Source organism: Buteo buteo, chromosome 3, assembly GCF_964188355.1.
Source record: "Buteo buteo chromosome 3, bButBut1.hap1.1, whole genome shotgun sequence".
NCBI lineage: Eukaryota > Metazoa > Chordata > Aves > Accipitriformes > Accipitridae > Buteo > Buteo buteo.
In genome coordinates, this window is record NC_134173.1 from 53,027,160 (window position 1) to 53,039,513 (window position 12,354).

At 37.7% G+C, this 12,354-nt stretch overlaps 1 protein-coding gene across 7 annotated transcripts in view; it reads left to right on the top strand.

The window, feature by feature from the left end:
* Positions 1-12,354, top strand: part of NDUFAF6 (NADH:ubiquinone oxidoreductase complex assembly factor 6) — a 29,573-nt gene that overhangs the window by 9,682 nt on the left and 7,537 nt on the right. For 5 of the 7 annotated variants that reach the window (XM_075023637.1, XM_075023640.1, XM_075023642.1 and 2 more), the window contains 5 exons: positions 997-1,099; positions 3,806-3,939; positions 5,765-5,866; positions 9,571-9,627; positions 10,134-10,280. In XM_075023637.1, coding sequence (XP_074879738.1) covers positions 997-1,099; positions 3,806-3,939; positions 5,765-5,866; positions 9,571-9,627; positions 10,134-10,262 — 525 coding nt within the window. In that variant the 3' untranslated portion in view covers positions 10,263-10,280. Of the gene's footprint in view, positions 1-996; positions 1,100-3,805; positions 3,940-5,764; positions 5,867-6,398; positions 9,490-9,570; positions 9,628-10,133; positions 10,281-12,354 lie in introns of those variants that run through there. The other 2 variants (XM_075023639.1, XM_075023638.1) reach the window with 2 other exon arrangements.

Genomic DNA, 12,354 nt, shown 5'->3' on the forward strand with positions numbered 1-12,354 from the left:
TCTACATCATTGGCATCATCTTATCCCTTCTCACATCTTTTCTTACCATGTCAGTTTTGCCCCTAAATAGCCTTTTCTTGTGATGAGTCATGGATATAACATCTCAAAAATTAAATGACCCGTCTGAACCTTTCTGCCACACTTCGCTGCTTCTCCTTATCATGGCTGTGGAGTTTTTTCTAATCAGTGTTCTAAACTGGAGCATTCAGATCACATGAATTTTAAAATAACTACCCTTTTTCTGGGAAAACAAAAGGAAGAATTTCACTGGTACAGTGATGCTGCTGCCAACTCTGACACAAGGGCAAGAATGAATAACTGAGGGGAGGAATTTCTTAAGCTAGCTTTGCTGCTTAAGTTAGTCTCTTATGAAGTTATACCTTGAGAGAATTGATGGTCAGTTACTTGCAGAGTGTCATTACTATGAAAGATTTCATAGTTTTTTAATCTTAAGAATGGTTTTTAATATTAAGACTCATATGTTTTAACCACAAAAGCCACTAGGACAGAAAGAATGCTGGAGGATGTTATATTTTTGGGGGTATTAGCATATGACTTTGAAACTTGTCTGTTCATTTTTTGTTGGATTGATTCTTGCATGTGTTTTAAAAAATACATTCCTATTTATCTAAATTTCTCTGTGCTTCAGATGCAAATTAAGTATTAAAGTTGGCAGCCCCATACTGTAAGAATACCATTTGATGTTTTGTTTTGGCTGTATCTTTTTTTATGAAGAATTCTGGTTTCTTATTATTGCAGAAGGTTACATTTGCTCCAGTAACTAGACTTGGCTGCAGTTGTATGTAGTTATTTGGTTATGTTAGCCTTGCTGTAAGCTTTAATGACTACTTCTATCTGAGTTTATACTCTCTTTCTATCTGTTAATTTTGTCCTTTTTTTTCTGTTAGTGGATTAGGCTGACCTGACTGTAGTAATAAACTTGCACAAATAGCAGTTATATTTACATTTTACTAAAGTTCTGTATTCATATTGCAGGAGAAGAATTTGGATGATAGAGCATACCGTAACATCCAGGAGCTTGAAACGTATGCTGAGAACACTCAGAGCGCTCTCTTGTACCTCACCTTGGAAGTGCTGGGTAGGCGTTTTCCCTTTTTTAGATTTTGCTGATGACACATTAGTGCAGGTACAGTATTTATTGATGTTTCAAAAAGCTCACTCTTTTTCCACTGGAGTTTAATTTCAGTACAAGTTGTCTGTAGGTGGTACTTCAGATATCTTTTGAATGCTCAGCCATAAATCAGGAATTTTACTGCACCTATCCTAGAACTACATACTTTCCTCAGAAGCATGCTCAGTGGAAAGCTCATTGAAGTGTGGTTTCCTGCTGCTTTGTTCTCTATTGCTTAACTCTGTGTTCTTTTTTCTTGCTCTTATTACAGAGTGTGGTAAATTCAGCTCTTCACCATATTTCCTGATTGTTCCACTTGTCAGAATACAAAGTGCTGTAGTTATTCTGCAGCTGTTGTTCTATATTGCAGTGATGTACACTGGTTATCTTGAAACAGCTGACTTCCCAACCTATAAACTTCCATGGTGATGTTGTAAATTTGGGTCAGAATCCTCTCATCCTAAAAGTAGGTTAACTATCAATAATTCCATAGCTAGAAAAATTGCAACAAAGATAATATGATCCTTGTGGTTAGGAGCTTGTATCTGTGTCATGTCTAATATAAGAGTCACAGACCGGGAAAGAACTGTTCGTTTACAGTGAAGAAAAGGGTAACTTTCTTTTAGGTGTCTGTTGCATTATGGAAGTATTCCCTGTATGAGCTCAGATGTAAAAAGAGTGAGAATTATTATTATTTAGTAGTATTTAGTATTGCAGTAGCAATATTTTCCTCTTGCTTATCAGAGTAGTCTGATGGAAGGCCAATGCTCAGGTTAAAAGAGTTTTAAAATAGAGAAGTAAAAAGTGAGATATGGTGAGCACATTCTTCTTTGGAAGAAATGAGGAACCTGTCTCTTTAACATCTGATGTTTGCTTCCTCAGTAGGAAATCAGTGAAATGTTGCAAGTGTCTTTCTGAACTTCTGATTGAAGAAATGTAGGAGTATGAGAAATATTGAGGTCTTCCATTCTGAGAAATGTCTTTGATCCTGAAAAAGTTCAGTCGTGCTTGGGTTACTCCTGATACAAGTCAGATGATCATGTTCTTGAAAATCTGTTACAGGGGCTCTAGATTTTCTAGGTGCTGTATTGTCATGTTTAACTTCTCTTAAATATACCAATGTAACAAAATATCTAAGCAAAAGTCTCCTTCACTGCATATTAAACAGTTAACTTCAGTGGTTTTTTCCACAAAAGGAGATATTAATTTAACACAGCCCTTTTCTTGGTGTTTCCCATCAGCAGTCTTTTGTAGACTAGGTGGACCTGGTTTCATTACAGGTCATGTTTGCTAAATTTCTTCTCCTTTTTGGCTTATTTATGCCTGAGTTGTCTCCAGTTTGTGTGTAGCTCTCCCAGTAGTAGTGCTGCTTTATTCTTACTGATTTCAGGTTACATCTTTTGTCAAGCTTATTTCAACTGGTAATCTTGTCATCCAAAGTCCTGGTACATCCTCTCAGCTCCTGTCATTTAAAAATATTAATATTGTGCTCTCTGATTCATTGCCTAAGCAGTTAGGAGTCTGGTACCACTCAATAACTTTGTTAAACCTTTTCAGAATCTCACTTTTGGGATATATTCCCAAGTTGGGCATGAGTCGTTGCTAACTGTTACTCTTTGAGCTTTTTCTGTTTTTTTAATTCCTAGTTTTATGTAGAGCCTGAGCTGCCCAGTCAGTATCAGTAAGTTATATCCATTGATTCCTCCAAGCCACACTCTGCTTTCTGCTGCCATTGCCAAAATAAGTCCATGTAGTCTACCTATACCTACTGTTTTGCAAAGGCTTCTGAGACCCATGCAAGGCTCAGGCAGGCTTGGGCAGTGAATATGGTATGCCCAGCATGGTGTTCAGGTGTCAGTTAGGCTCATTGGTCTGTAATTCCTGTATCCTCATTTCGTTCTTTGTAGAATGCTACTTCTGTTAAGAGCTTTTGTGAATTTCAATTTCAGTTTTCCTTTAAATTTTCATTTTATCCCAGGTCAGTCCTGTGAAAACATTATGGCTTTATCATCAGTCTAAGCCAGACTTGTATGGTCTTGCCATGAAGACCAATGGTGCTGCTCTGCCCCACTCATTTCCCTCTTCTTTCAGTTCTCACAGTTGTGTGACCATTGCTTTGGTAATCATGTTCAGTTTGCCATGCTACTGCCTTATGGTCCCTGACAGCACAAGGGAGGTGGCAAAAATACAGGTTCGGGGGGGAAGCGTAGGACCATTCTCATTGGCTTCAGTACACTGCTGAATCAGCTGCAGCTAATCATGAAACTGCTGTAAACATTAATGCTTGTCAGGAATCTGACACATGAATGATTTTTCTGGCAGGAAAAACAGTTCTTGGAATACTGTTACCCTGGGAGAGGATATGCCAATGAAAATGAGTTTGTGTACTGATGTATTATATCTGAATAGGTGCCGCTCTGCTAAGTATACCCTTTGCAGAAACTGCAACAAGCTAAGAGGCATCTTGCTCCTGAATGTGGAAATCAGTGAATTTGCCTGATGCTTTGCACCTCTGAGATGAGATCTCAAGGCGATTGATGAACATAGGCAGTTCTATCATGGACCAACGCACTTAGCTTTCCTTAAATATGACTGTGATATACCTCAGGGAAGACCATACCCCTCAAAAGGCCTGACAGTATGTTTCTAAACATATTATTTCTGCAATTTTAGGTGTGAGGGACATCCATGCCGACCATGCAGCCAGTCACATTGGGAAAGCGCAAGGCATAGTTACCTGTTTAAGAGCAACTCCGTATCACAGTACAAGACAAAAGGTCTTTCTCCCCATGGACATTTGTATGTTGGTAAGAGAAGCAGGTTTTCTGGAATGGAACCGTATAGTGTTTCTAACTGTGTCTCTCAATGCTAGATATGAGATCATAATTTATTAGGCTGGAAACAGAACACCTTTTTTCTTTATTTTAACTCTGTCTGCTGTGGCCTAGTAATATGCCATTGTCATGGTTTTACATCTTTTGGGAGGTGAGAGGAGTGACCTTCATGAAACTCTAGGGTTTCTGGGTTTTTATTTATTTATTTTTATTAAATGTAGTAGTATTTTAACTTTCAGGATTTTTTTCCATTAATGTGTAGAAATACACATATGGAATGGGGCCTGGGTTTGTGTTTTCTCTTGGTTTTGTTTTTTTTTTTTTTCTTTTTTCTTTTCCTATCCCCATAAAGGAAGCACTGTGAGAAATTTTACTTCTGAACAACCTTCTTGGGTTTCTGTTTACTACCTTTTCATAAACATGCTAGTGGTTTTGATTTTTTGGGTTTTGGGGGTTGTGGGGTTTTGGTTTGGGTTTTTTTGTTTTGTTACTTATTTGATAGCTTTAAGCATACATTCCATATATTGCTGTAGGAGATGGTATAGTCCTCCAATTTAAACCGTACACCTAATTCACATTGGAATTTAGCAGATCTTGCAATTTGGCTAAAATGGGATTAAAGCTCAAATTTTTTCATTAATATTCTCTGGCTAGATCTGTAGGCATCTCAGCTGTTATTCCTTCATCTGCAGTCTTTATTTTTAAATGTTAATGCTGTTCTTTTTACACTTAACCAAAATTTATGTGATTATGGTGATTCTTAAGGCAGCTGTGTTAGTATATTCTAAATATCATTTCAATACAATTGAAAGTTTTGATTTGAAGTTTAGTAATTTAGGTAGCTGCAAAAAATGTAGATACTAATATAGGTCAGGGTTATAAGACTACAGAAAGGAGCTGCACCCTGCTTTCATCCCTTCTGGGACTGGATGGCCTTCCAAGTTTTTAGCTTTTCAAACATAGCCTGAAAATTCACAGTCATTCTGTGCCACGGAAGGTGTTCTGAAGTGAAACTGTAAAAACAGCTTGCATTCCTTCTGTGCAGACTGAGCATCTTTTAAGCATTTCAGCTGCTGGCAAGTATCACAGAGTTCTTCTGGAGTCTCTATCTCCTGTAAAGCCTACCTGCCTACCTTTATACAGCTTTCATATGTCTGAGTGTTGTTGAGAAGAATAGGGAACTGGTGCAATTCTGAGTATACCATATTATGTCTTACATTGATCACTGTCGTGAAAGAATAAGTTTGGGGTTGGGGTTTTTTTGGTGGGTTTTTTTGGTGGGTTTTTTGGGGTGTGGATTTGTTTGGTTTGGGGTTTTGCTTGCTTGTTTGTTTTTTGGTTTTTTTTTTTTTTTGTTAGGAGTTTTTTGTTGGTTTGGTTTGGTTTGGGGTTTTTTTGCAAGCCTGCTGGTGCACACCAGTCCCAAGATAATGACTTGCTTCATAAGCCAGCATGGCTTCTGTGTTAGCTGTTACTGCCTTTCTTCTGTTTAGTATTGATTCTTGGATTATATTTTAAAAATTTGACGTGGTTATCTGACTGAACACAAAGTCTTCAGGGAACAAATTAATGCAGAGAGTCTGTACCTACTGTTGTATTTGTTCTCTTGAATTTTTTTCCAAGTGACTCACAAAAGAAAAGGGAAATAAAAAAGGAGGGGACAGTAGTAAAACACTGAGGCTGTTTCAATCTTATGTCATTAGTTTGGTTGCTGGGACAGGTTTTGGAGAAGCTAAAATGGAAACTTGATATTTATTGAGAGTTTTTTCTCTTTTTTTATTTTCCTTCCTATGTCTAGCATGGAGTTTCACAAGAGGATTTCATAAGAGGCAAGCAAGAGAAAAAAATGAGAGATGTAATATATGACATTGCCAGCCAGGCCCATATTCATCTAGAACATGTGAGATTCCTTCCCTTTTATTTATTTAAATAAACATAATTGAAGTTAATCTTTACAAAGCATTGTCCGTATGTGTTGTTAGAAGACTTACAGCTGCATACTTAATTTCAAATATTTTACTTTTAATTACTTCGAGAGTTTAAATTAAAAAAAAACAAACAACACACAAAACCTTTAAATATTACAGCTACTTCTGTATGAATATTGTACTTATCTGTATGTACAGGAGGCAGTTTACTCACAGCCAGGTCCAATTGCACATATATAAATGCTGCCTAAAAACCTTATTACTGGGAGAGAAACATCAAGCAGACTTTTATAAATGCAACTATATTCCAGCATGGGATCAGCACCATAGAAAGCACTTCTGCATATGGTATTTCACAGCACAGTGGAATGGCTGCCAGGAAGGCAGAGCATGTTGTCTTTAACTGCTTGTTAGTGCATGTGGGAGGGGGGATTCATTCCCTAACATGACTAGCCATGCTAAAGCTATGTTGGGAAAGGTGCTTTCTGTTTATTTCTTTTCTGGCTCACAGCCAAGTGAATTAGGAAGGACTTTATTTGCTTGGAACAGTGGATAATGAATCCTGAAGAACTGCAGAGTCCTACTCTATTTTTCTTTTATGCTCTTATTTTAGCTGCACTCTAAATTGCTTGTTGGTACGTAATATGAAAGTAGAAGAATGTTTCATTAGCAATGCTGTGTCTGCCTTTATCTGGAAAACAAAACTTGCAAGAAGCAATGTAAAGAGTTTCTTACGTCTACAAGTACACGTACACATATACTTCCAATCAAGGTAGTCTGAAAAGATACCACTACAAACTAAAGAAATGCCAGATTTACACCTGCATTTACACCATTAATATAATCCTCAATTACAGTGTTAGCACTCCTCAATTACTGCGATCACAGTATTTTATGCAGTAGAGATAGGGGAGCCCTTCCTCATTTTTCTGAAGGTAAAATGAAACATCCCTGGTGTCTTCAGTCAGTGGTTAGTTGATTAATGTTTTTATTTTTTGTTAATATGTAGCCTTGGGCTTTATTTTTAATACATACTGTTTATAATTTGCATTTAATGCATTCCTGTTCATGTTGCTTCACCTGATGTCTCAGTTTTTGTTGTCACGTGCCCAAGGAAACTGTTTATTCCATTTAGAAGCAGGGAACAGAGACAAAGAAAACACAACGTCAAAACTGTCCAGTATCTTTGTTCAAGCTGAAACATTTTGATTTTTCTTTTCCCTACCTCTCAACCCATCATGCACAGTGTATAAAACACTTTGGCTTTGATTGCAGTTGTGGCTTACAAAAATGCCAAGTGCCTGGCCTGAAATGCCTTATATCAGGGATGGGAGGCGTGGAAAACGAGCAATGTGTATTTATTGTCCAGATGTTTAAAATTTGGTTGCTGGTATTGCATGGAAACTTTGGGACAGAAGCAGGGAGAGAATTCAGTTCTTCAGAGCCTTTCAGATAATTTGATAATTCTTTGTGCATTGGTGCCCTGGCTCCCAACATGCCAACCAGTTTCTGAAGGGAACAGGCAGAACCTTACCTCCCTCTTCTTCCCACTCCACTCCTAGAGCCCTGCCCATGTTGTGCACTGGGAGGGTCCTATGGAAAATATGCAATGTGATCATGTAATTGGAGACTGTACAGAAAAGTATGAACACAAGGAAACCAGATTAGGGCAGCATTAGCATTTTGTTCAATTGTATGTTGATCTTGGCACACACTCCCCCCCCCCCCTTTTTTTTTTAAATGGATGAGTTGTATCATCTTAATGAAGATAAAAATTTTCTCTCTGAGTACTTGCTTCCAGCCTCCATCATCATCAGTGAAGAATAATTGACAGTGCAGGATCTCTAGAGTGTTCAAACCACTTGAACTGGCAATAACTGGCAGTAGTAACAGGGTATTGGCCTCCCTGATAATCAGATGGTCTTGTTAATGCAAGGATAAAGATACTTTCTCCCCTGATGGATGAAACAGGCTTTTGCTGGTAACAGTTGCTGGGTATTTCAAGACTTTAGGTGAATGTAGTGGGCTGGTGTCTTTAAATGCATCTGTTCTCCTGTATAAAATCACCATCTTGTTTTGCCTGAGGGTCTTTTCAGCCACTTACCCTCTGTCTTAGTTGGAATTACAGGGTAGGGTAAAGTTTAAACCTGCAGAGAGGTTTCAACAATCTCAGCATTTGTTACACAAACCACATATTTTGGAGGATGAGGGTAACAGTTACCAGCCCTATTTCACAGTCAGAAGAAACATAATCCTCAAATGCTAAATTTAAGTCTCAGCGATATTATATGAAGCATATTGTAGTAATGTGGCACTTAATCTTGGGAGAAAAGTTTCTGAACTGTGGTCATCTCTTTCTGATGCTGTGACTGATGACCAGCAGAGGGCAAAATAAGGTAATGAAGGTTGCAGTTTTCTTTAGGAATTGTGTGTTTTATTAGAATAAAAGCATATAATAAAAGTGCTCTGTCAGTCCCACAGTAATCCCCTTCAAAAGCCTGCGAATACATTTACATGTTCCCCCTCTTTCTCTTAAGCCTTGCTTCCCGAGTTCCTCTCTTTAAAAAAGAGTCTCCTTATGGCTTTTTGCATTTATCTCAGTTATGCTAGATCATTATGGACTCAATTTACCAAGGAAGATAACATGCTTTCTGAATGATATGCACCCATTCTGGGTTAAGAAGGTCAAGCAAGATTACTTTCTTTTTTCACCTTGCAATTAATAATAGTAAGGCAGAGCATTAGATCAGGGAAGAGCATTTTCCTCAGAGAGGGAGAGAGATGTTATTACTTCTCAAAGTTTTAAAATAATTTGCCTTCTGAAAAGATTCAGTATTTTTCCCTCCTGAAGTTTCAGCCTGATTTTCTCAGTTGTCTGGAAAGATCCACGGTAAACTAACAAACTCACATGTTCTCATCAGTATTCATAGAGGGTGGGTTTGTTTTAACCTGTAAGAAAAGGCACAATAGGGAGGGATTCTGTATTTATAAATGTTACAGGAAGATTTGCTTCAGCTCTCTTAGATGTACCTGAGTTGTACATGGGTTTAAATTGTAGATTTGATTCAGCCATGGTTTAAACTCTGTTTATATGTAGATACTGAGGACCTAAGGCTTTGAGATCCTTCCAAAGTCCCATCAATTTAAATGGAACATAACTGGACTTCTGGGACTGATGGCAACACTGGACCAAAAAGATGCACTCAGAGAAACGCATTTCTGGTCTTCCATCGTTTCTGTCTCTTGGGATGCAAAGAGTTATTTGGTTGGGAGGAAAAAGGGTTAAACCATACTTACTAAATCAGATACAACTTGGAGCTTTGTTGGAACAAGGGATGCTAATTTACATTGGTTTATAATATGTAAACTGTAAGGTTGTCAAACCATATAAGAATTTTAGCAGGCCTCTCCCAGTATTACATACTTTCTATGTAATTCCTTTTGTATACAGTGAGGGATGGTGCTGGCTTCGCATAACGAAAAATTATAGTTTCAGGATGTCAAAATAAAAAGGGACGAAGCTCATAATAGTCTACTGCTTCTAACCATTATATATAGTACTTGATGTTTAATCTGAAATAGTAATTAAATTCTGATAAGTATGTTGGTTGGTTGGGGTTTTTTTGTCTGTTTGTTGTTGGGTTTTTTTTTCCCACCTTATCCCATTTACTTTCAGGCTAGATCTTTCAGTAAGAAAGTTCCTGTGAAGGCATATCCTGCTTTTTTCTGTACGGTGGGTGTAATAGCATGCACTCTAAGTGATGGAATCATTTCTGTTCTAATATGTTTGCAAGGAGTAGAGTATCAAATTAAGCATGGTTAACTAATGCTTCATTTGTCTATTTTTGGAGGATGTAATACCTAAAACCTCTGAAAATCATAAAGTGTACCTGGCTCTGGAACCTCATAGTTTTGATCAACACTTCTAATGCTTCTTTAACTACATCATTTTGCCCAAGATGTCTGTATATTCATAAACCATCACTCTGATGCAAGGGCCCAAAATCTTGTCTATTTTTATAATTTGCTCTTTGGTATAGTAAAAGATAATGCTTCTTTTCACAAAACGTGCCTTTTTTTATATCTTTTGAATGTGATGGTTACACTTCCACTTAATAAAATGGGCAAACTGTCAAGCCTTTTTGCAATTCCTCATTCGGTTTCATGTATTGCTTTTTAAACTTAATGCCCAATTATTTGTGTGCACCATATGGACTAAGCTTTTCTCTTCTTTTCTAGGTTGCTTTAGATGATTATTTATGTAACATGCGAAAAGTGGACTTCAATATATTTCATCCAAGCTTACAAAAGAAAAGTCCATTATTACCATTGCATTTATATATTAGATCTTGGAAAAAAACATATTAAAGTTTTTTTTTTAATATGTGTTCAGAGTGCCGAGTTTTTTCTTTAATGTCTTAACTTGATAGAATTGTTAAGTATCTAACTTCACACTTCTGCAAAGTGCAGTTCATGGGAAACAGCAGATGCGCATGAACTGTAGCTGTCAGCTTGCTGGCAGTAGTTAAAGTTTGTTCTTGGAATATTAGGCTGATATCTCTGCTTCACATGTCTGCCAAGTCATATGTCCTTGTCTGAGATTACTTTTCTTGTCTTTCCTGTAATAACAGCAATATGATAGAATTCTTGGACAAATTCTGTGCTAATGGATACTTCTGACAGTTCTGACACTTTACTCCAAAAAAAAAAAAAAAAAAAAAAAAAAAAAAAAAAAAAAAAAAAGAGAGAGAGAGAAGACTGCTTGCTTTGTGCCCAAAAGCAGTTACAGTAAATGCCGTATAAATCAGCTAAGCAATTCTGTTTAGTCCAAGGAGCAGACTTCTTACAAGTACTAATGATGCTTCATGGTTGGAAGAATGAGCACATATATTTGAATGTAAGAAAACTGTCAAGAAAAGCTTTAGCTGTTTTAATTATGTAGCGTTTATGTAGAATTTCAAAATGGTGAAATAGAGCCGTAGTACAGAAATTATTTAACTGCGTGTTGAATTTGAGCATTGAAGTGACTATAGGTGGTGGGAGGATAGCTTTATAACATAGGAAGAGAACCCTTATATAGTTTTTATCTCTATCTTAGCCGAAGTCTTTTTTCATTCTGCTCTTAGCTTGGCTGTTTCTTCCTCCTGGCCTCTCATCTCTCTGTTGTTGCGAACAGCTGTCATTGTAATGTGGGTTCGACTGCCCCTTTGTTCATGTACACCATGTCTCTCAGGGCACCCTCCTATGTGGCTTCCCTGAATTCCTTTTCTTTGGTACTGTGAAGAAACATATTCCTGAATGTTCCAGGTCGTTTTAGTCCTCCCTCTCTGTAAAGATACTGCTCTGGTTTTTTGGGGGGAGATTACTGGGAGCTTTGTACTCAGCATCTCTTAGGATCAAGGTAAATACTTATGTTTGATTTGTTGTTTGGTAAAATAATACATCCTAACATGCAACTTGATTCATTTGCACAAATCTGGTAGTTTATTCTGCCGTCATCCTTGTTCTACTAAATAGCTGCTTTTCCCAGAGATTTTTTTTTTTTTTAATCGGGGTTAATCTCCCCAGATGCTTGGTTGTATAACAGCATCCTGTATTTTAGTGTACAATGCTACATAATGAATTTCTGAGAACAAGATTCGTGGCTTTTTTAATCACAGAAACTGTCAGCATTGTAGAAATCTTAGGAACCCAATATTAAATCCGTCATTTGGTGATTTTATTTTACATGTTTGAAGTCAGTTTGTGATACAGATCTTGCTTAATTCTGCAGTTTCCTATTCCTGGGTAAGACGTTTTTCTTTGAATTTATTCAGCTCGGGATCTTGCTTTCTGTATTCCTAGAGGTGTAATAATCAAGGCTGATACGAACCTAGGAAAATCAGTGTATGCTGGATCAGGAGTATACTGGCTATTTTCTAAAGTAAAATCTTAACAGGCTCGGTCCACTTCTCAAGTCAGCTGCTGTATCTTATGATTGGTGTTCTTGAATGTGGCAAAGAGGTCTGGTGAAAAGAAAATATTTCCTTCCTATGCAGGCACCGCAGCTCTTCCTGCCAAATGAAGAGCAAAGGCTTACGCTCTGTTGCTGCTACCAGGCCAGCTGCGCATTCACTCTGTTTATTTTATGTTCTGGAGAAAGCGTTACAAATGTCTCTTTCTGCAGCTGGTCCTCGTTTTGTTCCGAGCACGCTGAGTCAGAACAATAGAGGCAGCCCTGTCTGTCCTCTCAAAAGGAATCGCTCTCCTGTAAAGTTAACTTCTGGCAGGAGCGCAGTACAGTAAGGAGGAAGAAAAGGGAAGGGAAATGATGCAGTTATCACCGGTGCATCGAGTTGCTACAGTGATATCTTGCTTCCAGGCCACAAGGCCAGCGCCTTGCTTCGGTGTTGGAAGTGGAACAAATCTTGACAATGTGCTTACAAAGGCATCAATGGAAGGGCTGATTTATTCTAGTGCA